Source organism: Musa acuminata, chromosome BXJ2-6 (assembly GCF_036884655.1).
Source record: "Musa acuminata AAA Group cultivar baxijiao chromosome BXJ2-6, Cavendish_Baxijiao_AAA, whole genome shotgun sequence".
Taxonomy (NCBI): Eukaryota; Viridiplantae; Streptophyta; class Magnoliopsida; order Zingiberales; family Musaceae; genus Musa; species Musa acuminata.
The window spans coordinates 16342267-16366812 of NC_088343.1; the positions used below are offsets into that span (position 1 = coordinate 16342267).

Here is a 24546-nt window from a genome sequence, read left to right on the forward strand (position 1 = left end):
GAGTTAGATTCACTAAGAAAGAAAATATATTACTATAACAAACAATAATACAAGAAAGATCATTAGAATTGAAACAATTATTAACAAATCGAATCTTTTGTTTGAAGATGCTATGTTAATGGACATAACTCATTAAGTATTTATGAAATAAGTGATATAAATTCGAATATAATGCTTGCATACCAAATAAAAATAATTCTATGAATGCTTAAATTTTTATCTTGATGATTTTCGTGATGAAGCTTGTTTTTCGAGTTTAAATGATAATGCATGGTATTGGCTTAGAAAACAATGACATGTTTATATAAAATCAATCACATAGAGGAATGTATTATTTTTCTTGAAAATGACTTTATCCCCAAAAACTTATTAATAAGAAATTGATAAATCTATTTATGTCATTTTGAATCTCTTGAAAGTAATTTTGATGATTTGACGATTTGAATTTAAATAAGTTTTATCTATATCATGATCTTGAATTCTCGGAATTATAACTTGAGATTTTCTTTCATGAATCAAGATCTCTTACTATTTATTCTTATATGATTCTTAGATTTTATTTAAGAGGAGATTTTTTATATGAATCATGATTTCTCTTGATTTCTCAAAATTCATGACTTAAAATTTCCTTTGAAGATTGCCTAGTATTTAATCTCCTATATTTCTTTTTGCTATTTACAAAAGAAGATATTTATCAAAATGAATCATGTCTCTCGATATTTAAATGATCTTTATTATTATATCTTTCATGTCATAATTTATTTATAATATTCCCTTGTATTAATAAAGTGTATATCTCATCACATTTGATTTAAATTTATCTTTGTCATGATGTGAAAATTGATGTAAAGAAAAAATAATTATAAAATTATATTCTTTCCTTCTTTTTGACAATAACAAAGGGAGAGAAAGTAGTGCTAGCTTACACATTTCAAGGAAAAAAACTTGTTAGCTTACACATTTCAAAGAGAAGAATTTACTAGCTTGCACATCTCAAGAGAAGCAAAAGTGCAAACTTGCATATCTAAACAAGCAAAATTTACAAACTTGCACAACTTAAAATTGTTGTTAGCTTATATGTTGTAAAACTTGCATATCTTAAAAACTTATTAGATGCACTTCTCCTTTTTATTGATGACAAAGGGAGAGAATATATGATGATGAGTTGAATTATTAATGGTAGGATATACTTTTATATTTTAAAATATTGCATGATTTTCTGAATTAAAAGTTTTTATCAATATGACATATTGATACGAGGAGTTTAGTTTAAACTCTGTCATCAATTGATTGTCATCATCAAAAATGGGAAGATTATTGAATCTCGCATTTTGATGAAGAAATCAATTGATAAGTTTATGATTTAATCTGTGTTTTGAGTGACGCAGGAGCAACTTCGATCAAGGAGAGACAAATTTATTAAAGTAGGAGGAATCAGACATTGAGTCAGAGTTAAACATATCAGGAGATTGGATGTCGGGCCGAAGGATCGATCGACGTGCTGATAGAAGGACTTCGTGCTGTGAGTTCGGCATCAGGTTGAAGGATCAGACATTGCACCAATGAGATCGAAAGTTATGGGAATCAATATGCCGATAGAGCAATACGTCGAAGAGGACAACGTGCCGAAGAATCAAACGAAGCGCTAAAAGAACGAATGACAAGTCGGACAACATATAATTTATGCTTTATAATAATTTGTCTATATCAAGTTAGTTTAGGTATAATTGAGTCGATATTGGGGTGAAAGAATGCCAACTCAATTAAGGGTCAATTGGGCCTGAATCAAGATTAAATTGGGTATATTGTTTGGCCCATTCAAAGTCTTGTAACAAAATCTAATGATGGTACCGCCCAAACTAGACGGTGGTATCACCTAGACATACCCAAACTGTGTTAGGCAGTGATACATACTAGTCATAGGTGCCCTGCAAGCCAATCACGTGAGTGATGACACATGTTACTTGACACGTAGTCTTTTTATTTATTATTATATTTTGGTATTTTATCACTTAATATTGATTATTGTTTGAATATATTGTAATGTCTATGGATTTGTGCAATAGGAATCAGATCATGTTAGATGCGATAATGAGACCGATTCACCATTAAATATAGATTCTAAATAATCTCAATCATATGTTACTCAAGAGGGACATCGAGATAACCAGAAAGATTAGTGTGTTGTATATCCGTCTATATGATGGATGCAACTGGTCTCATAGTTGCTCATGTGGGGACACTAGGGATATAATATAGGTGCTCATTGGAAAATGAGTTCATTAATTTATCCGCTTACGGAATGTTGGATGGTTGATAATGCTTTATTGTCAAACAACGATTCCATAGTCCCAATGGTGTATCTAGTCCTTAGACTTAAGATACCAAGGATGTCTTGTATGAGTACTTTATTCTTTGATATCAGACTTATAGGTCTGGAGGTTCAATATCTAGCACAGTCGATCATCGGGAGTGGTAGCCAACCTTACGATGACTATTGAGTATCGATAGAGGATCATCCACTCTCGATGTCATGAGAGAAATATCTCATGTATTCTTGCTCAAACAAATCCTTCGTCAGGGTCATTCAGATTGAGAGAGAAAAAGTTCTTCGGGAGAATCCGATTAAAGTGAGACTCGAGTAAAAACCGTATGGGTTTGATAACAATATGCACGATATACGGTTTTTGGGATATTAGATGAATAATGGACTATAGGCACATAGTAACTAAGGACACATATGTTCAAAGGATTGAATTCCCCTATATCGTCTAGGGACTATAGCGTAGTGGCCTAGAACGTCCGCAATCGACGAGTCAAGTGAATTATTATGAAGATAATAATTCACTATGTCAAAAGGAGTTCTGATAGGTATAACTCACGGCCAGTTCGATATTGGGTCTAGAGGGTCACACACATATGGTAGGTGTTGCGATGAGTAGAGGTTCAGATATGAGGTATCCGCCGGAGTCCCTATCTTATTGGATATCCAAGAAGCCCCTGAATTATTGGATCCTATGGATGAGATCAAATAAGAGCCAATGAGATATTATTGGATGGAGATCCAATACCAAATAGGATAGGATCCATCAGGGTTAAGTTGATAGTGGACCTTTATAAATAGGAGGGAACCAATGGTTCATAGGCTATAGCATTTTTGGGTTGCCTCTCATATTCTCCTCCCCTTCTCCTCCTCAAATAATAGGCTTGGAGTTTTGAGAAGCATCGTCACAGCCCTATTGTGTGGATCACTGCTAGAGAGGAGGATGCTTGACCTCCTTCACCCTCTCTTAGAGATCTGCAAGGATTCAGGGATATACGATCTCTGTAGGTAACACAATCTTTCATATACGTAATTTTAAGTTTCACGATTTTTGTGCACCAATCTTCATACGACGACGAACACATCTTTGAGAAATTGAGGATTTTGTTTTTAATATTCTTCCACTGCGCATGTGATGTCGCCCCTAGATTTCCCAATAATACTGCCTAGTGTCAGTGTGTTAGACGGTAGCACCGCTAGACTGTGCAGTGGTACCACCCAGTGTCAGAATTGATAGGCGATGGTACCACCCAGTATTAGTGGCGGTACCGCCAGTACCTTGAAATCCTGGGGATTCAAATTTTTGGCTCTAAATTTGAATCCATTTAGGGCTTATAAAAACCTCACTCATTCCTGCTCGATTAACACAAGAACTGAGAGCAAAAAAATAAAGAAAATACTATTGTAATATTGTGAGAACTCCGTTCAAGCTCTAAGTGTTGGGTGAAGTTTAAGAGGGGTGAGTGGTTGTAAAGGTTATCTCCTAAATCCATGAAAAAGAGAAAAATGGGTGTAAAATGGTAGTTGATCTTCGCCCATTGAAAGAAGATCGGTAGTGGAAGCCAGTGGCCTTGAGTGAAGAGGAATCGGGAGTGGATGTAGATCACAATGACTAAACCACTATAAAATTGGTATGCCTCCCTTTCTCTGCTTGTTTACTTATTTTGCAACTACTTTACCAGCTCATTGCTACTCTTACAAATGTTTTAAGTTTAAACGTCTCTCTAATACGATTTCATCGAACGAAGTTTTCAAGTTGATGTGATTTTACGAAAGCACTAATTCACCCCCCCCCCCTCTTAGTGCCAACTTGATCATAACACCTTGACCACCATAACACCCTCTACACCCACTCCCTTCGCCACCATGAATGGTTGCATTGAACCCGCCTACAAGCCCAACTGTTGTTCGACCACTGCACTTTCAATAGGAGTGACGAGTACCTCATGCTCTACCACTCAAAGCTCGTAGTCCATCGCACATAACTCAAGAGGCCATCGAAGGAGTGCTTAAGGATGGTGTTCATTGACTACAACTTGATGGAGATTGTGAGGTTGAAGGGCGGGTTGTAATAGACCAATAACTTCACGTTAGTGCGAAAGAAGAGGGGAGGAGAAAATCGGTTACAGTCAAAGGCACCGCTACCACTACGATCTCATTTAGAACCCCACCAACCTCATGTACTACCGACATCATCACTAGTTTGTTGTTCACAATGCAACTAGAGGTGAGAAAAACGGTTTTTATTAAAGCTATTACCTACGAATGTAAATTTTATATAAAATTAATAATTTTTAAAAAATAAAAAATATTTTTATCTTAATTTTTTTTACTTCGATGTAAATTAACTTCTCACTCACGTACAGTCTTTAAAGCACGAGGTCAAATATTTTATTTTTATAAGTATATAGATCATAATATTATTTTTTTTAATATTAAAATTGGGATACTAATCATAATTAACCGACTGGTAATATCTAATTACTACGTTAGAGAAAGGACGCCAACTGGCATTTCAAACTGAAAGGCCGTTCTCTTTCTCGGCGAGAAATGCTCGACCCGCACACCGCCGCGTGGGTGGCGGAGTTCGTCCTCCGTCAGCCGGTCGAGGACTGGCTCGCCCACGAGATCTTCTGCCTTCTCCCCCTCCCCTCTCCCGCTCCGCCTCCGCCGCACCATCCTCCTCCGCCGCCTCGCCTCAGACCTCACCCGCCGCTCCCCTTCCCTCAGAACTCTCCACTCTCTCGACCTCCTCCTTGACGACCGCCCAGCCACTTCTTCATCCGAGTCCATAGCCGCAGCCTACCGCGCCGTCGCCCTCCATTGCGACATCGACGCCCTCTCGATCTCCGAGGACAACGGCTCCTTCAGGGCCTTCGTCGATGGCTTGTGCTCCAGGGTGGCCTACCTCGAGCGGTTGGGGCCAGCCATCTTGGCGGCCCAGCCGCTGAGGGAGTTGAGGATGGAGATTGAGCCCGCAGCCGGGAGTGGCCTCGTTAGGGCTTCGTTGTTGAAGAGGGAGAGGGACACGAGGCAAGAAGCATTGGACGCGATTAGGGTTTATTTGAAGTCCGCCACGGAGAAGTTAGGGCCACCGTTTCTTGAGCTCACCGCAGATATTGTTGTTAGGAACGGGATTGAGTTGGGAGGGCCGTCTGGCGAAGCTTGTACCGAAATGGGTGAGAAGGATGAGGATTCAGGAATCAAAAGTGGAGTCGGAGAGAGCACTTTTGGTTTGTCTGATGCCGCCCTTGACCATGGCGTCAAGGAAGAGGTGATTCTCTTGGAGACGGATAGAGAAATATCCTCCACCGCTGTTGATCATGGCGTCAATTTAGAGGTGGTTTTCTTTGAAACAAATCAACAAATATCATCTTTATCACGTGATACCTGTAAGTTCTCCCTGATCATGATCCCATTGAAGATTTTGTAGAATTTCTGTATACTTTCTTGTTATAGGTTCTTCTGGGCATTATTTAGTCAAAGATTCTATACGACCTTTGTATTCTTTCTTAATCTGAGTAGTGAATATATTGGCAATCCTAGTTGTTTAACTCCCTGATATCTTGAATTATTTGAGTACCTTGATTTGACTTGAAAGCTTCTTAATTTTTGTGACGCTTAGTATCTTGAATTTTCCAGTGGACAAGGATATGGAGGATGACATAGATAGAGAACAAGATGCAGCTATGCAACTAGGGAAGCCCAGTGACAGATTTAATGCTTTTCCGACACCAGAGATTGAAAAGGTGGCTAATACCCTTAAATCAAGTTGCACGGAACTTCACCAGGTGGTGGTTGACCCTCTTCAGGATGCAATAATGCAAGCAGATGAGATTTTAAAAAGTAGATTGGTCGAGATGACAAATGGTATGGAACAACAAGAGGTTCAACATCAGGTTGGTGTGAGAAGACTTGTTTCCGCTGTTGAAAAGGGTGCCAAGGAAAATAGTGCAGATGAAACTACGGAACAAAGCAGGAAAAATGATTCTCCTGATGTGGATGGCACCACAGAGCAAAGTAGGAAAAATGCTCTTCATTTGAATAGAGAGTCATCTGTTGAGAAGCAATTGGATGAAATTACAAACAGAGTACAAACAGATACAGAAGTACATGCAGGGATCAATAGGACTGGACTTTATAATACTCATTTGGGTGCCAAAATGGAGTTTGATGGACTGGAATCCGACTGCTCATACTTATGAGGTAATTTAATTTTTTATTTTCAATACAATCCATGTTGATCTTTCTCCTGAGATATGATGACATAGGTAACTTAGTTTGATCAAAGAAGTTTGTTATTTATTTCATCATCAATAATCCTTCAATTCTTTTTCTTCCTTCGGCTTACTCATGTTCAATAGTTATTTTTTCCTTTCTCTTCGTTTTCAATTTAATTTGAGATTGAAAATCATACTTTGTTTCAAAATGACTGTAAATAATTGTTAGTGCAACATGCAATTAGACTATTAGAGTTAGGTTAAGTCCATTTATAGTTAATTGTTGACAGTTTGTTTGCTGCTTTAGATTGTTTAAATGATATGGATTCAAGATTATTTTGTGCTTGTTTCAGTCTTTCATGTTTCTTAAAACAAGGAACAAAATATTAATTTTTTGTTTTGGTTTTGGTTTTGAGGGGGGGGGTAGACAGAGTTGCATGAATCAGAACCCTCTTCGTGAGTTCTTTCCTCTCTTGTTTTTTCTTTCTGAAATTTTTGGAACCAGAACTTCTTTCTTGCAATTCCTTCTATGAACATGCAAAAAGAAATCAGATACAATGAAGATTTTAGATGTTATGGGCAGGTTCTCAAAAGCTTCAGCGAAAAGGCAGTATCATATTAAGCTCCATTTCTGGATTTGTTTTCTGAGACATGAACAGAACAATATTGACATTAAGGAGCTGTTATTCTTGATTGCTTTTAGCCGTGCTAGGTTTGTCAACTTTATTTGAAAAAGAAACTTATTTGGTCTAAATGGTGCAACTGTTATATTTGATTATTTGTTGGTTTGCCACATAATATTTATCTGAAAGAACCGTAAGTTGTGACAGTATTTCTGCATAGTTAGGTTATATCACAAACAAAAAGAATATCAAGTCAACGATCATATATAAATTTGAAGGATATCTGTGTTTGTGCATGTTTTACCACTGCATACTGTTGTTAGTAGATTTGTTATGTGAATAAACAACATGAACTCTAAGTCAACATTACCTTTTCATGTCTGTATTTGGAAAATATGATCATTTGTTTGAATAGGATTAGGTACATGAAAAAAGCAAGTCTGAAGATTTCTAGCTAACATCTTCAAAGCAATATTTATTTGTGTCATAGGGCATATTCCCTTAGTTGACAGTGACTGATGTAGAATAATATGAGGTGTTTAGTATATAGAATGGAATACATAATCAATTGTAACAAGGATAGAATCAATCGAAGTTAGAGGTGTTGATAGGGCGGAGATAGTTTAGAATGGACATAGGATGAGAACTGTAAAGGGGGAGATTGTAGACCTCTTTTTGGTAAAGGGTAATAGATGTTGATAGCACCAAATTGTCATGGACAAAACTGTAAACAAAGTATTTGATGTAATGCTCATGTATGATCGTGTCTTTCGGTTTTGTTCATGCTTTGCACAGTATGTAAAAGACTGATAGTAGGCTTAGCAGTCCCATTTCTTTGGTTTTGGTGATTATCTTAGGCTTGCAAACAAAGGTTGTGTCATATGGGCACTTATGGGGATTTCAGTCTGTAGTGAGTCATTTTGGATCCTTTGTTGTGCGATCATTTAGAGCTTGTGAAGTCTATTTGTAATTTGCATTGGCTATGAAGTGTTTGCTGAAATGATTGCTTGTGGATCCTGAGTGAAACATATTCTCTAACCCGTTTTCTCTTTTATGGGTTCTAAGGGACCATAGGAGGTTTCGGGAAGGCTGACATTTGCAGACGAACACGCAAGGGTGCCGCACTACTTAGGCAAAACCAGCTGAGTGTGTGACAAAACATTAGAATTGTGTTTGAATCGGTGTTACACAATCTTGAGTTACTGTTATAAGTGAAATGTTATCTTGGACCTATAATGCCTTTTGCTTCTATTACACACAGTTCTATGCAACGCATGTCACCATCTAGATCACACGGGAAAGGGCAAAGTTCACGTGGTTCTATCTTAGATGGATGATTCCAAGGTCACAGGGAGCAAGTGATATGGGGGAGTTAATGGTACCATATAACTAAAAATGACACGTGGACTAAACAACAAGCTTGACACATCATCACCTTGGTCAGAAGCACCTAACTATATTTGTTACATTTTAACTTACTTGAAGCACAATCATATGCAAAATCTCAACAGAATCACAACTGGATGCGAGTAACCTCCCATGATAGTACATCCCTTTTTTCTAATTTTTGGTTCATTCTATTGAAATGCCTACCTCAGATTATTTTTCATGATTTTTTACTTAGCATCGGAGAAGGATCTTACCAAACACATTTTCGCTGTTTGTGTATGTTGATGTGTGCCTGTGCGTGCCTGTGTGGAAAACAGAGAGGAGATGCAAATTTTTAGCCAAGGAAATAAGTGGCATATGGTAATCTTCTAAAAATTGGTTTGTGGGTGTGTGTGGAAAACAGAGAAAAGTGGCATATGATAATCTTCTAAAAATTGGTTTGTGTGTGCTTGTGAGGAAAACAGAGATGAGATGCAATTCTTTAGCCAAGGAGATGCTGCCTCATACGTGATAGTAGGTGCTTAAAGTAGTTTAATGTCTGGTTTTTCTTAAGATTTGAGTTGATATGATAATTATTTCTATTAGCTGCAGCAAATAAAATAAGTTGCATTATAGTATAATAGAGCAGATGATAATGTACAGTGGTCAAAAGGAACATGAACTTGGGGATTAACACAAAAAGCTGCCTTGGAGTGGTTTGATGTCAATTGAATGAGCTTGGATCTCTTTTTTATGGGTGATCCTTGAGACCATGCTTTTATTGGTGGGTAAGGGCCTAGATATATCTCTGGTAATATGTAATATAAGTCATGACAAGATTTTACATGCTCACTACTATAAATGAGACTCATTTATTTGCAAGTGCCGAATTCAAAATTTTAAATGTCCAAAAAGTTGACATAGTGGTGTTTAACTTGTTCTCTCATGTGGTTTTACTCTTTTGCCGTTTTAACTTCTGGGAGTGGTAACTTCTTTTCTTTGCAGTGGGGGGAAGAGTCAATTGAGTCCTCATCCCTAGTCCCATCAGAGACAGTATGCTTACCTAGCCCAAAGAGAAGGAAGGTTTCTCCCTTGACAAAAATGGAAGAGAAGAAATTCGCAAGGAGAAGGAAAGTCAAAAGATGGAGTTTACAAGACGAAGATACTTTGAGAAAAGCTGTAGAAAAGTATGCACTTCCATGCCTTGATGAGCATCACTACACAAGACTCCGTGATTGATATGCAATACTGTTTTGTTAATCTAGTCCTAGCCTCATATGATCAGGGAGCTCTGAACAAAGAATATTTATCCCTGTTCATGAAAATCTAGATTTACATAGTCAGTTTTAGATTGTGTATATTACTTTTCTTATTGAAGCTGATGAACTACTCGTACGGTTTCTCTTTTTCCTGTGAAAGGCATGGGAAGGGTAACTGGAAGATTATACTAAACTGCTATTCTGATATCTTTGAAGAGAGAACTCAGGTATCTATTCTTTCCATCAGGGCTTTTTGGTTCCCTTTTCTGATAGTGTGTTAATAGGTTATATATCAAACAGGTTGATTTGAAGGATAAATGGAGAAATATGACCAGACACAAGGTTCTGTTAATAGATGGAGGCTGTCAATATGTCACCAAGAATCGTGCAGGTAAATGCTTCTTCTGGTGAGCTTCTCTGTTATGTAGGACTAGATGTGGCACAACGTCATAATTTGTGTTTGCAGCTTCTGTTTACATGGAAACTTTCACGGAAACCTGTAATACTGCTAATGTTAATATTTATAAAATATTGGCATTTAAAGTATGCTCTTCTTTGGAGATGAATAAGGAATGGACTTTCTCTGTACACCACCTCCACTATGACAGCATCCTATTGCTCTACCTACGAAGAGAAAATTGGACAAACATATGACTTATTATTACTCTTTGTTCTCGTTATAAATTATTTGACACGTGAGTGTCTAATTTGTTACAATTAGCTCGTGTGGATCTTGTTGATTTTATGATATTATTTACAGCCCACAATATTGTCTCAGAGTCTTTAACTCAATCCATTCAAATATGATAGCTCATGAGCATATTTATTAGACAAAGATAAAGTTGTTTCAACGTACTCTTCATGATCAAGAAATGCATTAAAGAAATTAGTTATAAGTTGTAAAATACTTAATTTCATAATTTACTATGCATGAAGGATTGCTTTATGCACTAGAACTTATTTGGATATTTTAGGAATAGAAAGGGATTTAGGAACCGATGATGCTTTAAGGTTAGAAAGGGATTTATGAACTAATGATATCAGCAGAAGCTCTCTTGAAGTTCTTTCTTAAACTTTATATCTCTTGGATGTTTTCTTGAGTGAAGAGTCTTTTGTTTTTAGTTCTGTATCATTGTTTATTATTCTTTGGGTAGTGAATTTTTTGTATCCCTTTATGATTTTAAAATTGATAGTGAGTTATTTTTTTTTTTTAAGTATTATCATGAGTTTGTTTCTTTTCTATTCGAAAAACTTATTCCAACAAATACAATTGTATTATCAGCTTTCTTTCAAAATCTATTCTGCATTACCCCGATATTAGTTTAGTATCAAAGATAAATATTAGAGATCATGACAAGGTGGAATAGAAAAGATGTAATTGGTGAAGGTAGCGGCCATGAAGATGATGTTGAATTCTTAAGGTTGCAGTTACGAAGATTATTACATAGTTTATAAGAAAAAAATGAAATCATTGAAGAACTTCGAAGTAGAAATAATCAACATAAAGATGATGCCCAAAAAAATGTTTTTGATAATGATACACCTCCTCACTTAAATGAGTTGTGAAGATTTCGGGCAAGACATGGAGTCTAAGATAAGTTGCAGAACAAATACAACCGAAGATTGGATATTTCAGAATTTGAAGGTAAAATCAATATTGATGACTTTATTGATTGGCTTAATACAATAGAAAAAATATTCGATTTTCATGAAACACCAAAACAAAAGAAGGTAAAGCTCGTGGCACTAAAACTCAGACAGAATGTATCTTTTTGGTGGAAAAACTTGAAGAAGCAAAGAGAACGTGAGGGGAAGAGTAAGATAGTGACATGAGAGAAAATGAAAAGGGAGTTGAAGATGAAATACTTATTTGACAACTATAGGCCAGAGATATTTCTCAAAATCCATGATTTCAAGCAAAAATATCTTAGTGTGAAGGAATATACATAAAATTTTGACACTCTTATGTTAAAAGGAGAGCTTGTGGAACCAGAAGAGCAAACCATTGTAAGATACTTAGGAGGTCTGAAATGTGAGATTGCGAAAATGGTTCAACTCCAACCATATTGGTCTTAAATAATGCGAGCAAGTTAGCTTTAAAAGTTGAAAAGCATCAGAAGTTTCAAAAGAATTCTGGGTCAAAAGAAGGCTATACGAAAGGAGGAGATTCCAAGCCTACTCTCTCAAAAGTGCAAGACAAGGGTGAAGGATTTGCTGGCAGTAAACAAACACCTAATTCTTCTACCCCAAGTGACCGAAAATGCTTCAAATGTCATAGTTTTTGGCATATTACTTCAGATTGTCTAAATAGGAGGATTGTTACTTTGGTTGAAGATCATAGTGATGGAGAAGAAGATGAAGCTAAAGACGAACTAAAATATGATGATGATAAGGAAGAGATTACTTATGCCGATCATGGTTTGTCTATTGTGTTACAACGTAGCTTACAAGTGTCCTATGTGGCTGAGGATGAAAGTTGGGTGAGTAAGAACGTGTTTCACACCCAATGCACTTCTCATGAGAAGCTATGCTTGGTGATTATTGATAGTGGCAACTTTAAGAATGTGGTATCTTTGGAAATTGTGGAGAAGTTGAAATTGGACACAATTCCTCATCCACATCCTTACCAATTATGTTAGTTTAAAAAGGAAATAACATTAAGGTAACTAAAAGATGTTTAATTCTGTTTTCTATTGGCAAGTATTATAAAAATGAAGTATCATGTGATGTTGCTTCTATAGATGCTTATCATTTACCGTTGGGTAGACTTTGGCATCATGATAGGAGAGTGTTGTATGATGGTTGCAAACATATATATTCTTTTAAGGTTAATGAAAAAAAAGATTATTTGAGTTCCATTACAATTTTTTGAAATCAGTGTACCAAAGAAGGAAATTAGTGCTTTTATGTCCTATGGTGAATGCAATGGTGAATTAGAAAGGGATGATCATATTTTGGCTCTAGTAGTAGTAGAGGAGATTGATCAATACAAGAAGACATTAGCAATCATGAAACCAATCCTGAAGGAGTTTTAAGATGTTATACCGGAAGAGATTCCATATGGTCTTCCACCTTTGAGAGACATTTAGCATCACGTAGATTTTATTTCAAGGGTTGTCCTACCTAATAAGGCAGTCTACAGAATGAGTCTCAAGGAGCATGAAGAACTTCAAAGACAAGTGGATGAGTTAGTAGAAAAGGAGTTGATTCAGGAGAGCATGAGTCCTTATGTGGTTCCAACCTTATTGGTGCCTAAGAAGGATGGTTCTTGGAGAATGCGTGTGGACAATCGTGCCACCAATAAAATCATAATCAACTATCGTTTTTCTATTCCGAGGTTCGATGATTTACTTGATCAATTGTGTGATATTTCTCTTTTCTATAAAATTGATTTGAGGAGTGATTATCACTAAATAAGAATGAGGCCTGGAGATGAGTGGAAAACAACATTTAAAACTAGAGAATGCTTATATGAATGGTTGGTTATGTCATTTAAATTATCTAATGCTCCTAGCACTTTCATGAGATTTATAAATCATATACTTAAGCCATCAATTGAGATTTTTGTTGTGGTTTATTTTGATGATATATTGGCATACAACAAGAGTGAAGAGAAGCATATGAATCATTTTAAGGAGATCTTTTTTATTTTGAGACAACAAAAGCTTTATGCTAGTATAAAGAATATGATTTTTTTACTCATAGTGTGGTGTTTTTGGGGTATATTATTTTGAAAAATAGAATCATGATGGATCAAAGTAAGGTAGAAGCTATTCTTAATTGGCCAACACCTGCTTCATTGCATGATGTGAGGAGTTTCTATGGCTTAACTTCCTTTTACAAAAGATTCATCAAGGGTTTCAGCTTTATTGTTGCTCCTGCATGAAAGATGATAAATTCATATGGAGTAGTGAGGCTAATAATACTTTTAAGCTATTAAAAAGAAAGGTGATCGAAACTCCTATCCTCATACTACCTAATTTTGATAAGGTGTTTGAGGTTGAATGTGATACCTCTAATGTGAGAATTAGTGTTGTTTTGAGTCAAGGTGAAAAACTCATTGCTTTTTTTTTAAGTGAGAAGTTGAATGATATAAGAAAGAGATATTCTTCCTGTAATAAGGAGTTCTATGCCATTTATCGAGCTTTATCTTATTGGAGTCGATATCTTCTTGTCAAGTCATTTGTCCTATATTCTGATCATGAGACATTGAACTTCATTAATCTCTGACATAAGCTAAACAAGAGGCATGCAACTTGGGTGAAGTTCTTACAATCTTATAACTTTATAATTAAGCATAAATTTGGTATTCAAAATGTAGTTGCTGAGGCATTGAACATAAAGCATTCTTTATTATCAGTAATAAAAGTCAAAGTGGTTAGATTTGATACATTCAAAGATCTCTATGATAATGATGTAAATTTCAGTTCAATATGACAGAATTGCAAATCAGGTTCTTTTCAGTAATTTTTTATTTTTGATGGTTTTCTTTTTCGAGCTAATGTCTTGTGTGTTTAATCTTGTTCTTTGAGACAAGTGATTCTAGCTGAAGCTCATGGTAGTGTTTTAAGAGGGCATTTTGGTAGAGACAAGACTTTAGCTCTTGTTTAATCAAATTTCTATTGGTATAAGATGTTCAAAGATATGGAGAGGCTTGTAAAGCAAAGTGTGTCATTTGACAAAAATAAGAAGTTCAAATTTTGGTTTATACACTTCATTGCCAATGCTTATTGCTCCATGGGAGGATATAAGTCTAGATTTCATATTGGGACTACCAAGAACTCTAAGGAACAAGAATTCCATGGTTGTTGTTGATAGATTCTTAAAGATGTCTTACTTTGTTTCCTGCAACAAATTAAATGATGCATCTCATATTGTTGATTTGTACTTCAAGGAGATTGTAAGATTGCATGACATTCCAAGAACTATAATGTCTGATCGAGATTCAAAATTTCTTAGTCATTTTTGGATAACTCTATGGAGGAAGTTGGGTACATCTTTAAATTTCAATAGCTCTCATCATCCACAAACCGATGGTCAAACTAAGGTAACAAACAAAAGCTTGGGAAACTTGCTTAGAAGCTATGTTGGCAAGAACATTAAGCAATATGATCTTATTTTTTCATAAATTGAATTTGTCTACAATCGTTTCATGCATCATAGCATTGGTAAGAGTCCTTTTGAGGTTATTTATGGTGCTAATTCTACTAGTCCTTTGGACTTCGCCTCTCATTCTATAACTAAGTAATTTAGTGGAGATGCTGATGAGAGAGCTAAGCAGATAAAGAAACTGCATGAGGGTGTTAAAGCATCCATTCAGAAGCAAAATGAGAGGTACATGCAACCTATCAACAAACACATAAAACACAGAGTTTAACACAAGTGATTTGGTCTAGATTTATCTAAGCAATGAGAGGTTTCCACTAGGCAAATTTGGGAAATTGAAGCCAAAGGTTGATAGTCCATTCAAGGTGCTTAAGAGAATTGACAAGAATGCTTATGAGATCGAGCTACCTGAAGATTATGAAATGTCTCTAACATTCAATGCAGTTGATTTAAGTCCTTATCATAATCATGTTGATGGAACAAATGAGGACTTGAGGATAAGTCTTTTTCAATCAGGGGAGATTGACATGGGAGTGTCTAATTTGCTATAATCAGCTTATATGGATCTTGATGATCCTATAGTATTCTCTACAACCCACAATATTATCTCATAGCCTTTAACCTTCTCCATTCAAATATGACAGCTCATGAGTATATTCCTTAGATAAAGTTAAAGTCGTTTCAAGATATTTTTCTTTATGGCCAAAGAATACATTAAAGGGATTAGTTATTAGTTGTAAAACACTTGATTTCATAATTTCCTATGCATAAAGGGTTGTTTTATGCACTAATATTTATTTTGGTGTTTTAGGATTAGAAAGGGGTTTATGAAGCTCTATTGAAGTTCTTTCTTAAACTCTATATCTCTTAGATATTTTCTTAAACTTTTTGTATCTATTTTATTTTATTTTATTAAAGTATTATCGTGTTTATTTTTTTTTCTATCCAAAATACTTATTGCAGCTAATATATTTTTACTAATCCTTGATATCGAGGCATTCATGCATGAACATAGCTTTTGGCAAACTCCAATCCTGCCTTCAATTAGTATTTTGAACTAAGTTATTTTATCACAGCACTTATTAAAAGCATCATCCTTCATTATCAGAATTCAAGCTTAAGATGTCTCCCATAACTTCTGAGGAAGGTCCCTACTTAAACTGACACACAGTTGAGTTCAATACTTCCATTCAAATGCAGATAAATACCAATGTTCTACGAATCTATAACCTAGATAGGGTTGGGGGCATCTCAGTCCCAGTAACTATGTGATTCCGAGTGATTTCTTTAAGAGAGGTACATCCACTCAGTGCCATGGTGAGCTCAAGCTCATCTCGAAGCATTTGAAGCACCTTCCTCACACCAGCCTCCCCATCTGCTGCCAGTGCAAAGACTACTGGCCTTCCAATCTGTGGTTAACAAGAGCGAGTAAAATAGAACATATTCTGCATGGAAGTCTATCGACAAACTTTTTTCTTTCAAATTTACTTACAAATACTCCAGAGGCTCCCAACGCTAATGCCTTGAACACATCTGTGCCACGACGAATCCCACCGTCCAAGAACACCGGAACTTGACCCCGTGCTGCTTTGACAACCTGGTTTAGCAGGCACTTATTCAGCAATTCAGATAAGAAAACTATCTCAACCATCATCGATGTTGTATTGTACTATTGCATCAATTTATGTCTTTAGAAACATTTATTCTCACTTTAGATAGAAAGGAGGGAATGATGTCAGTATTAAACCCTTTGTAGGTACCTCTTCCAAACAATTAATAGTTGCCGGAACATAATCAAGCTGGCGAGCTCCATGATTAGACACAACAATACCAGCCACACCAGCCTGAATGGCCAGCCTAGCTGCAATTTCAAACAAGAATGCACAAACCATTTGTCAAAATTCTCAAAGCTTCCGGTACCAGCTAAGATACAATACAAAAGCTACAGTATAGATTGCTTACTGTCCTCTGCAGTCATGACTCCTTTCACTATGATTGGCAATGAAGTAATTGTCTGCAGCCACTTGACATCCTGCCCCAATACAAAGCAGAATCTTTTGATCAGTTAAGAGTCTAAACAAGGAATACTGAGGACAAAAACCCAACACTAGAGTTACAGGAAATGGCATAGCTAAAAACTAGAACACATTAACACCAGCTTCTACAGTGAACTAATAACTAAATAATCTAGGGTGATTTTCTTAGAAAATATTCACATGTAATATATGTAATGTATTTTACAGTGTTTTCATTTGTCTCGTTTATAATGTTTTTCGATAACATTTAAAGTGTTTTATTGATGTATTGAAAATACTGGAAACGTTATTAAAAAACTTTGTAAATGACATCATATCATCCGTCTTTAATTATCATTGCTCATAAGATCATTACAATATCATATTTTTCGGCTTGTAGTTAGTTTGAATGAGGTTATAAGTCTATTTAGATCATTTATAATGTTTTCAAGGAGGCTTTACAGTGTTTTTGTTGTTGTGATCAAAATACTGTAACAAATAGGAAATTTAGATATTTTTTCAAATTAAGGATACTATTTGAAAAAAAAAAATCAAAATAAGGGTACAGATTGGGAAATACCAAAAACGTGGGTCTTTTCTAGGGAAATAGCCCAAAAATCTGCGTACTACTGAAAGTATTAACTTTGTTATTTTTAATCATGAAAATTCATCATTTCTTTTCCTGATATATAGATGTTTGTGTGTCTCAAGAGTCAGGAATCATCAGGTAAAGACTATTAGAGGTTTATACAAAGCTACAGGTTGTCGCTAATGTGCTTAAATACATACCTTCCAGGATAGGGAACGGTCAACTTGGCTGGCAACATAAGATGCTAGACCAGAGTCATTTGTCTGCACCAAAACATAGTTACTTTCAATTGATAGCATAATACAAAGGAGACAAGTTAAACAATATCAGCATTTTCTCAGCTGCTTCTCACCCTTTCCATCTTTCCAAGGTCCAGATCCTCGAAGTTTTTGAGTGTCAGAAAGGGAGGCAAAGTGAATCTGCAATGAGCTAACAATAAATATTTAAATCATAAAGAAAACAAGCATATTCACCAGGTAGAAATATCTGACTGAGAAAGAGCTTAGCAAAAGGAGAGCCATGCCTTCAAAATTGTGAATACATTAGCTTTGATGTTAAGACAGATAACAAGAGTCAAATTATGATTCTTAGTAATATGTATGTTAGTCGCAAACCAGTGCTATGAGCTTTGATGTTAAGACACATAACAAGAGCCAAATTATGATTCTTAGTAATATGTATGTTAGTTGCAAACCAGTGCTATGAGCTTTGATGTTAAGACAGATAACAAGAGTCAAATTATGATTCTTAGTAATATATTAGTCGCAAACCAGTGCTATGTATACATCCTTGACCATTTAAATTAACGTTATACTGCATCAAATTAAGAGTGTAGGTGACGGAAAAATAGCTCCTGGAGTAAAATAGTGTAAAAAGGCATTTTGGCTAGTTACATCTTGGTAAATCAACAATGAGACAACTATACATACCTGTTCTTGATGTCCGCTTCCCTCCGTCCAAGCCTTGGTGTATCTACTGTGAGCACAATAGCCTTGAAGCCAGCCCTTTCAGCTCTTTTAACAAGCTGTCTAACGACATCCCTGTCCTTGTAGACCTAACAACAAGAGTAAAACATGACAAGAAGAGAGGATCATGGCTAGGAAACATCATCATAGAATGACTAATGAACAAGTAAAAAAGAAAAAAGAAATGAAATTAAGCAAAGAAAAATGAGTGTCATAATTACATAAAGCTGGAAGAAGCGAACTCCTGGTCCTGTTGAAGCAACCTCTTCAACACTGGAAGTAGCCCATGATGACAGTGTCTAGGGAAAAAACAATTAAAAGCAAAACCATAGTGAGAGAGAGGTAGATAAATGATATGTTCTTGTAGTACGATCATGTTTATATTAATTGACTATAAGCAGCAGAACACCCATATGTACCTTGATTGTGACCTAAAATGAGATGCTCTACAGTTCCTAGATGTTGACATGTCCTTATTAGGAAAACAGAGCACTCCACGAGTCATGCATGTGGTTTAGAATTCTATCTTTTATGCGGCCATGGTGAGAAGGTCATAAAAAAAATTTCCTAGAATTTTCTCCATATAGTCCTCCAAAAAAATTAAAAGGAGAGAAAGCAACACAGGTGTCAACATGGACATACTTTGCTGGTCTCGGTTACAGAAGATTGTTAGAAGAACTTGGTCAAAGAAAACATCTCTTTCAGTGATCAGATGAAGAATAAGATGAGTGACAAACCATGATAGTGTTGGCTGCTGATGCTGCCCTCGCTGTTGCATACTCCCCTGTAGGTGATCACAAACTATGAGCTAATCAACAACGAAGTAGAACTTGGCTGCGTAGCGTCTTAGGCAGTTTATTAACATCTCTTCAAGCAGACTAAAGAGATAGCTATTGCAGTTTATATATATATATATATATATATATATATATATATATATATATAGAGTTAACAATTCTAGTAACTGGTATGAAGCACAGTAAGGACCTGAGGCTAACATTAAAAAGATTGAAACATATAATAAAATCAAATTTACAAAATATATTGACTTAAGATTGATGGAGGCTGTGATGTTGATCCATTAATCCAAGGTACAAGATCAAGGGGCAAACCTTCCGGATGAGCCATCTTCTGCATAGCTGTGGGGGCAATCATGATTGGCATTGATATATTGAAACCCAAGACTGTAGTGGTCATATCGATATTGGACACATCGATCAGAATACGAGGTCGAAACCTAGAAAACATATAGTGAACAAGGGCAGATTTGCTTTCAGTAAACTTGCACCTTTTCTTCTCTAACTATTGAACTACTATATTCTATCGAGTATGAATACAGAGATCCCATACAAACCAAGCTAAGAACAGAGATGCATAAATTGCTATCAGTAGATGCTTACAGAATCCTTGAGAAGGCATTTCTATTCTCCTTGAGTGTCCACTGGTCCTCTGCTCCCGAGGCATAGTAATCATAGATCATCTTCGGCAGTTTCTGCTTCGCAATCTCCTCGTACTCACAAACATTGGTGATCTCCATGCTCATGTTTGCCGGATCCCTAGACAACTTGTTCCTTCAACTCAATGAGTCTCGCGATTCCACCAAATGGTTTTATAGGCATGTAGTATGTAAAGTGATGCATATCACATAACAAAAGGGGAAAAGCATCCGCCATCACCTTTCAGGTTAACAGAATTCCACCAAAGGCCGGGAATATTGGAGGAAAGCAAATAAGAAAATAGAAGCAGGGGAAGATTTTTCTGAGAGATCAAGTGAGGACTGGTCTTTAGGGCATGCGCTGGAATGTAGGAAAAAGAGGCACAAAGGCGATTACTTTTATCACGGACTTCGCCTCTGGGAGGATGATTATAACTAAAGCAGGACAAATAGAACACGGATGGTTCATGTCGTCGTCACCCATCTTCCACGGTGGATTGGCACGAACGCCCTTCGACGTCATGGTACGACCGTGGCAACAGCATATAGAGAAAACAATCAAGTAAAAGAAGGATCACGGTGTTCAGGAAACGATGTTGATGGCAAGAACAACAATGGGGATGTATGGCTGTACCTTCTCGTGCGTGCACGGGCTTCCGGCTTTACCTGCGACGAGAAGGGAAGCCGGGAGGGGGATTATATATAGCGAGAGACAAGAGAGAGAGAGAGATGTGGAAGCGCCCGTCAAATCTCTAAGTCACCAAAACCTCGAACCGATGGCTCATTGATCCCTATTTAGTGAAATTTTTTATAAATATATATTATTTTTCATAATATAAGATATATATATATATATAATTGTTATAAAAATATAACATGCTAAGAAAAGGATGATAGGAATTGAAGTATTAGTGATCTTTGATTCACTTTACGTGATGTTGGAGAATATGCATGAGATTCTATTTTTTTATATTTTTATTTATATAGAGTGATGAAGAGAATATTATTTGAATCAATAATATATCGAAGAATAATATAATAGAGAGTAGTCAAGGAAATATTGTCTGAATCGATATATAATATATTAAAAACAATTTTTCGTGTTGAATCTTGATGGATCAAAAATAATGATAATATTAGATAATAAATATAAATTAAGGATATCTTATTTTTTTATTAAGTTCAAATGGTTTATTTTTTTTTTTTGAGTGTTCGGTTCTCAATGTAATTTTATAAGGATGCGACAAAAGTAGGAGAGATGATGATAGATAACAACATATGAGACATTCATTCTATAGTTGCCACACTGAGCAGCGATGCAAAAGCTGTAGTATGCCCTAATCATATGCATAAATTATTGGGTGGACGAACCTTAGCTTCTCAATCAATGCTCCTCTCGTTTTGTTTTATTATCTAAATAATCTGTTTTTCCAAATAATTTGGTTATTTATTATTAGCTTTCTAAAAATACGTATTATTCCTAATAGAAATTATTGTGTTCAGTGAACAATGATGGAGTGGCTATAAATGTTTGTAGTTGATTTAATAACCTAATCGATTCAAATTATTGTTTTCCATTCTATAGTTGGTGAAGAAGTCTAATTAACCACTTGAAGGAAAGGAGTTTAAGCAGCAGCCTGCCATTAATGTTCGCACCCACGAATGTAGTCACGCCATGCCATTGCTTACCTCAGGTTTGGACTGCTTGATTGGAAAGAATCTAAATAACATACATTCGTTGATGATCTCACAGTGAGTCCATTTGTCTTTTCCTGGGTATTATCCGTATATAAACTTGATCAAGGACTGTCATTTCTTGAAACCATGGTTTCAAGAAACAATGTGCTGCCTTTCTCTGTAAACCTCCTCAAACAGTTTCCCCAATGGGGTGGGGAACTCTACAAAGTACTTGACAATGTTAGCAGTCAGCTCTCTGACCCATTCAACAATCAAAATGGAGTGATCTGGTGGAGGTGAGTTAGAATTCAAAGCAAGTAACCTCTACTGAATGGTGTTAAACATGATGAACTTGTGAGATATATATATATATATATATATATATATATATATATATATATATATATATATATATATAGAGAGAGAGAGAGAGAGAGAGAGAGAGAGAGAGAGAGAGAGAGAGCATTTTGAATACAAGGCAGAATCGTGTCAAAGTAGGTAAGAGGACTTGTGACAGGAGATGACAAGGTTGCCAACCTGGGAATTCTGAGTGGTGGTCAAAGAATGTGAGTATCTGCAGCACTGCTGTCTGTTCTCCAAAAGGTTCTTTCATCATCTTTCCATTTGATTCCAAGGGACAGACCAGCCACACTTGTTTGTTGTTTACAGTGAGCACCAGTTGCATGTGAGATTGCCTCAGAGTGGAATTTGCACATCTTGGGTTCATCGTCACATAGGACATACAATTCACTGAGAAGCCAAGATTAAGTTTAGTTGTCATTTGCATGTAGTGATTAAAGAACTGAGATCAACAGAGGACTTTGTGCAAAGAAAAGAAGAGAAAAAAGATTCCAATTTTTGTCATGGAATACTAACATTTAAGTCCTCTCTGTACTTCATCTTGGACACTTCTCTTTCTTAAATGAGAGTTCTGGAGACACCAACCACAATCACTTATTTGTTTTTATTGTTGGAGACTCTTGTGGGTTCTTCTTGATCATTCATTTTCCTCATGTTTTATTGTTTAAATTTTAGTGGCATTGGACTCCCATTACAGGATCCTATCAAGTCATCAAAGCTCTGAATCACAGGCACTGAGGTGATTCCAATAGACCATGCAGCCATCATTTCCCTATTAAACACTCTTTCATCATGTTAATACTCATTTCAACACCCTTTCATCTGTTCTACATTTTCCATGCAAAATTTTCTGTTAATATCTATTACGATATGTACTGTTTACTAATGATGATGCAGACTACAAGACATTTGAAGTTCAGAAGGCTACATATCTCCTGTAGCTGATTCTAACCATAGCATGATTCTTAATCAACCACTATTTGCTAGCCTTTCAGCAATTTCAATAAGATAAAAGGTCAGAAAGGTAGAGAATATTCTGCCAATAATTGTCAGGTACCAAGATGGTGGATCATCCTTCATTAAAATGGGAAAAGTAATTTTTTTTTGAAAAAAAAATTCAAATTCTTGCTACTTTCAAGAGTTGCTACATTTGATGGAATGCACCAAATTGTTAATCTACGCAAATGGTTGGATTGTTCCCATATAATCTACACAAGTGATTGGGTTGTCATAAGCTAAAGATCAAGTTGACATTGATCCTGACCAAATTTGGTACAACAACATATGGTTTTTCCTGCTGCAGAGAAGATTCAATTCAATTGTTTTTCCTTTTTTTTTTGGTCTATTGATGAATTTCAGTTGTTCAAGCACTGTAAGCAGATATCATCTATTGGGATGTGAAGATTATTATCTGTATACATGAAACTTGGAGATAGCAAAGAACAAGTAATTAATGTCCCTCATCAAGATTTACTGACTGCTTCAAACTGCACTACATTCAAATGGGAGGCAACCATTGCTGTCATGAAGTCAGTACCATATTGGTTATGTACTAGCTATGTCCCATACTCCACCACTTTAGGCCACTGGATGTCCCATTCATGAAACACTGGTGTCCACCCTGTTGATGTGATATATTAACTACTGTCATTTAACTCTTATCAAGTATACTTGTAGTTTGAGTTTTGTTTAATTAAGGAAGCTTAATCTCACTTCTCTTTCCCTTTGTACAGGAAGTCATCTGCTAATCCAGACTACTCTGCATGGATACATGAATCATGCATTTGCAATCTTTATGCAATTGCTAATGTTAACTATTTGATTTTTTTTGGATAATATTTTTAGATTACTTAGTTATTTGGTTATTTTAAGAGTGATTAATTGTCAGATGAAGCTTAAAAGATTGTTCATGTCTAAAAATAATGGAAATCCATTCCATTGATCTCTGTATACTATAAATTCCTTTCACAGTAATTACCAAATGTTCAATTTTTTTTTTTCTGATCCACATGAGCTTTTGAAGAAGCCAGCAAACACCTCCCACACATTTTTGAAGTATGATCAAGATGATATAATCTTCCACACATTCCCAAGTTCATCTCTCAATAACACTATAAAAGGAAACATCAAGCCATCAAATTAATTTGATGGGGTCTATTAAACACTTTGGATCCTTCCCCAAAACAGCTCAGGTATTGATGTCCATCAAAGATTGTAGAGTTAATTGGAGTAGTTTTAGATTGTGTTCTCAGATTCTGGTACTTCCAGCTTTTATCTTCTTGACTGCTAAATCCTGTTTCCATTTCAATCTAAAACTAGTAATTCCATCAAAATGTGTGAATTTTACAGAAGAATAAAATTGTTGAAATGCAAAACTCCTTACTGATGCATGGCCTTCAAAAGGACTATTCATGATGCTCATCATCTTAAACAGAATAATGATTGAGATATATTCTACTGCAGCCATGCATAAGAGACTTTTTTTCCATCACTTCATGAGTAGCTTCATAGTTTTCCTGCTTCGAATGTTGATAAAATATTTTGGATATTTGGAATCTACTGTTTCATTGTGCCATATATATTTTTTTTTTCTGGTACTTGTATTT

At 35.8% G+C, this 24546-nt stretch overlaps 1 protein-coding gene and 1 pseudogene across 1 annotated transcript; one reads left to right on the plus strand and one right to left on the minus strand.

Annotated features, from left to right (window-relative positions):
* The first annotated feature begins 4868 nt into the window (after positions 1–4868).
* Positions 4869–10549, plus strand: LOC103988606 (uncharacterized; annotated as a pseudogene).
* Positions 10550–15978: 5429 nt separating this feature from the next.
* Positions 15979–20517, minus strand: LOC135615110 (glycolate oxidase 1-like). The gene is made up of 11 exons (XM_065113188.1): positions 19869–20517; positions 19581–19705; positions 19206–19252; positions 18690–18767; positions 18433–18557; positions 17856–17922; positions 17704–17766; positions 16862–16931; positions 16660–16760; positions 16392–16496; positions 15979–16308 (listed from the first exon to the last, which is right to left on the minus strand). Exons 1-11 carry the CDS (start codon positions 20009–20011, stop codon positions 16123–16125), a joined length of 1110 nt encoding a protein of 369 aa, XP_064969260.1. The 5' UTR covers positions 20012–20517; the 3' UTR covers positions 15979–16122.
* Positions 20518–24546: the final 4029 nt, after the last annotated feature.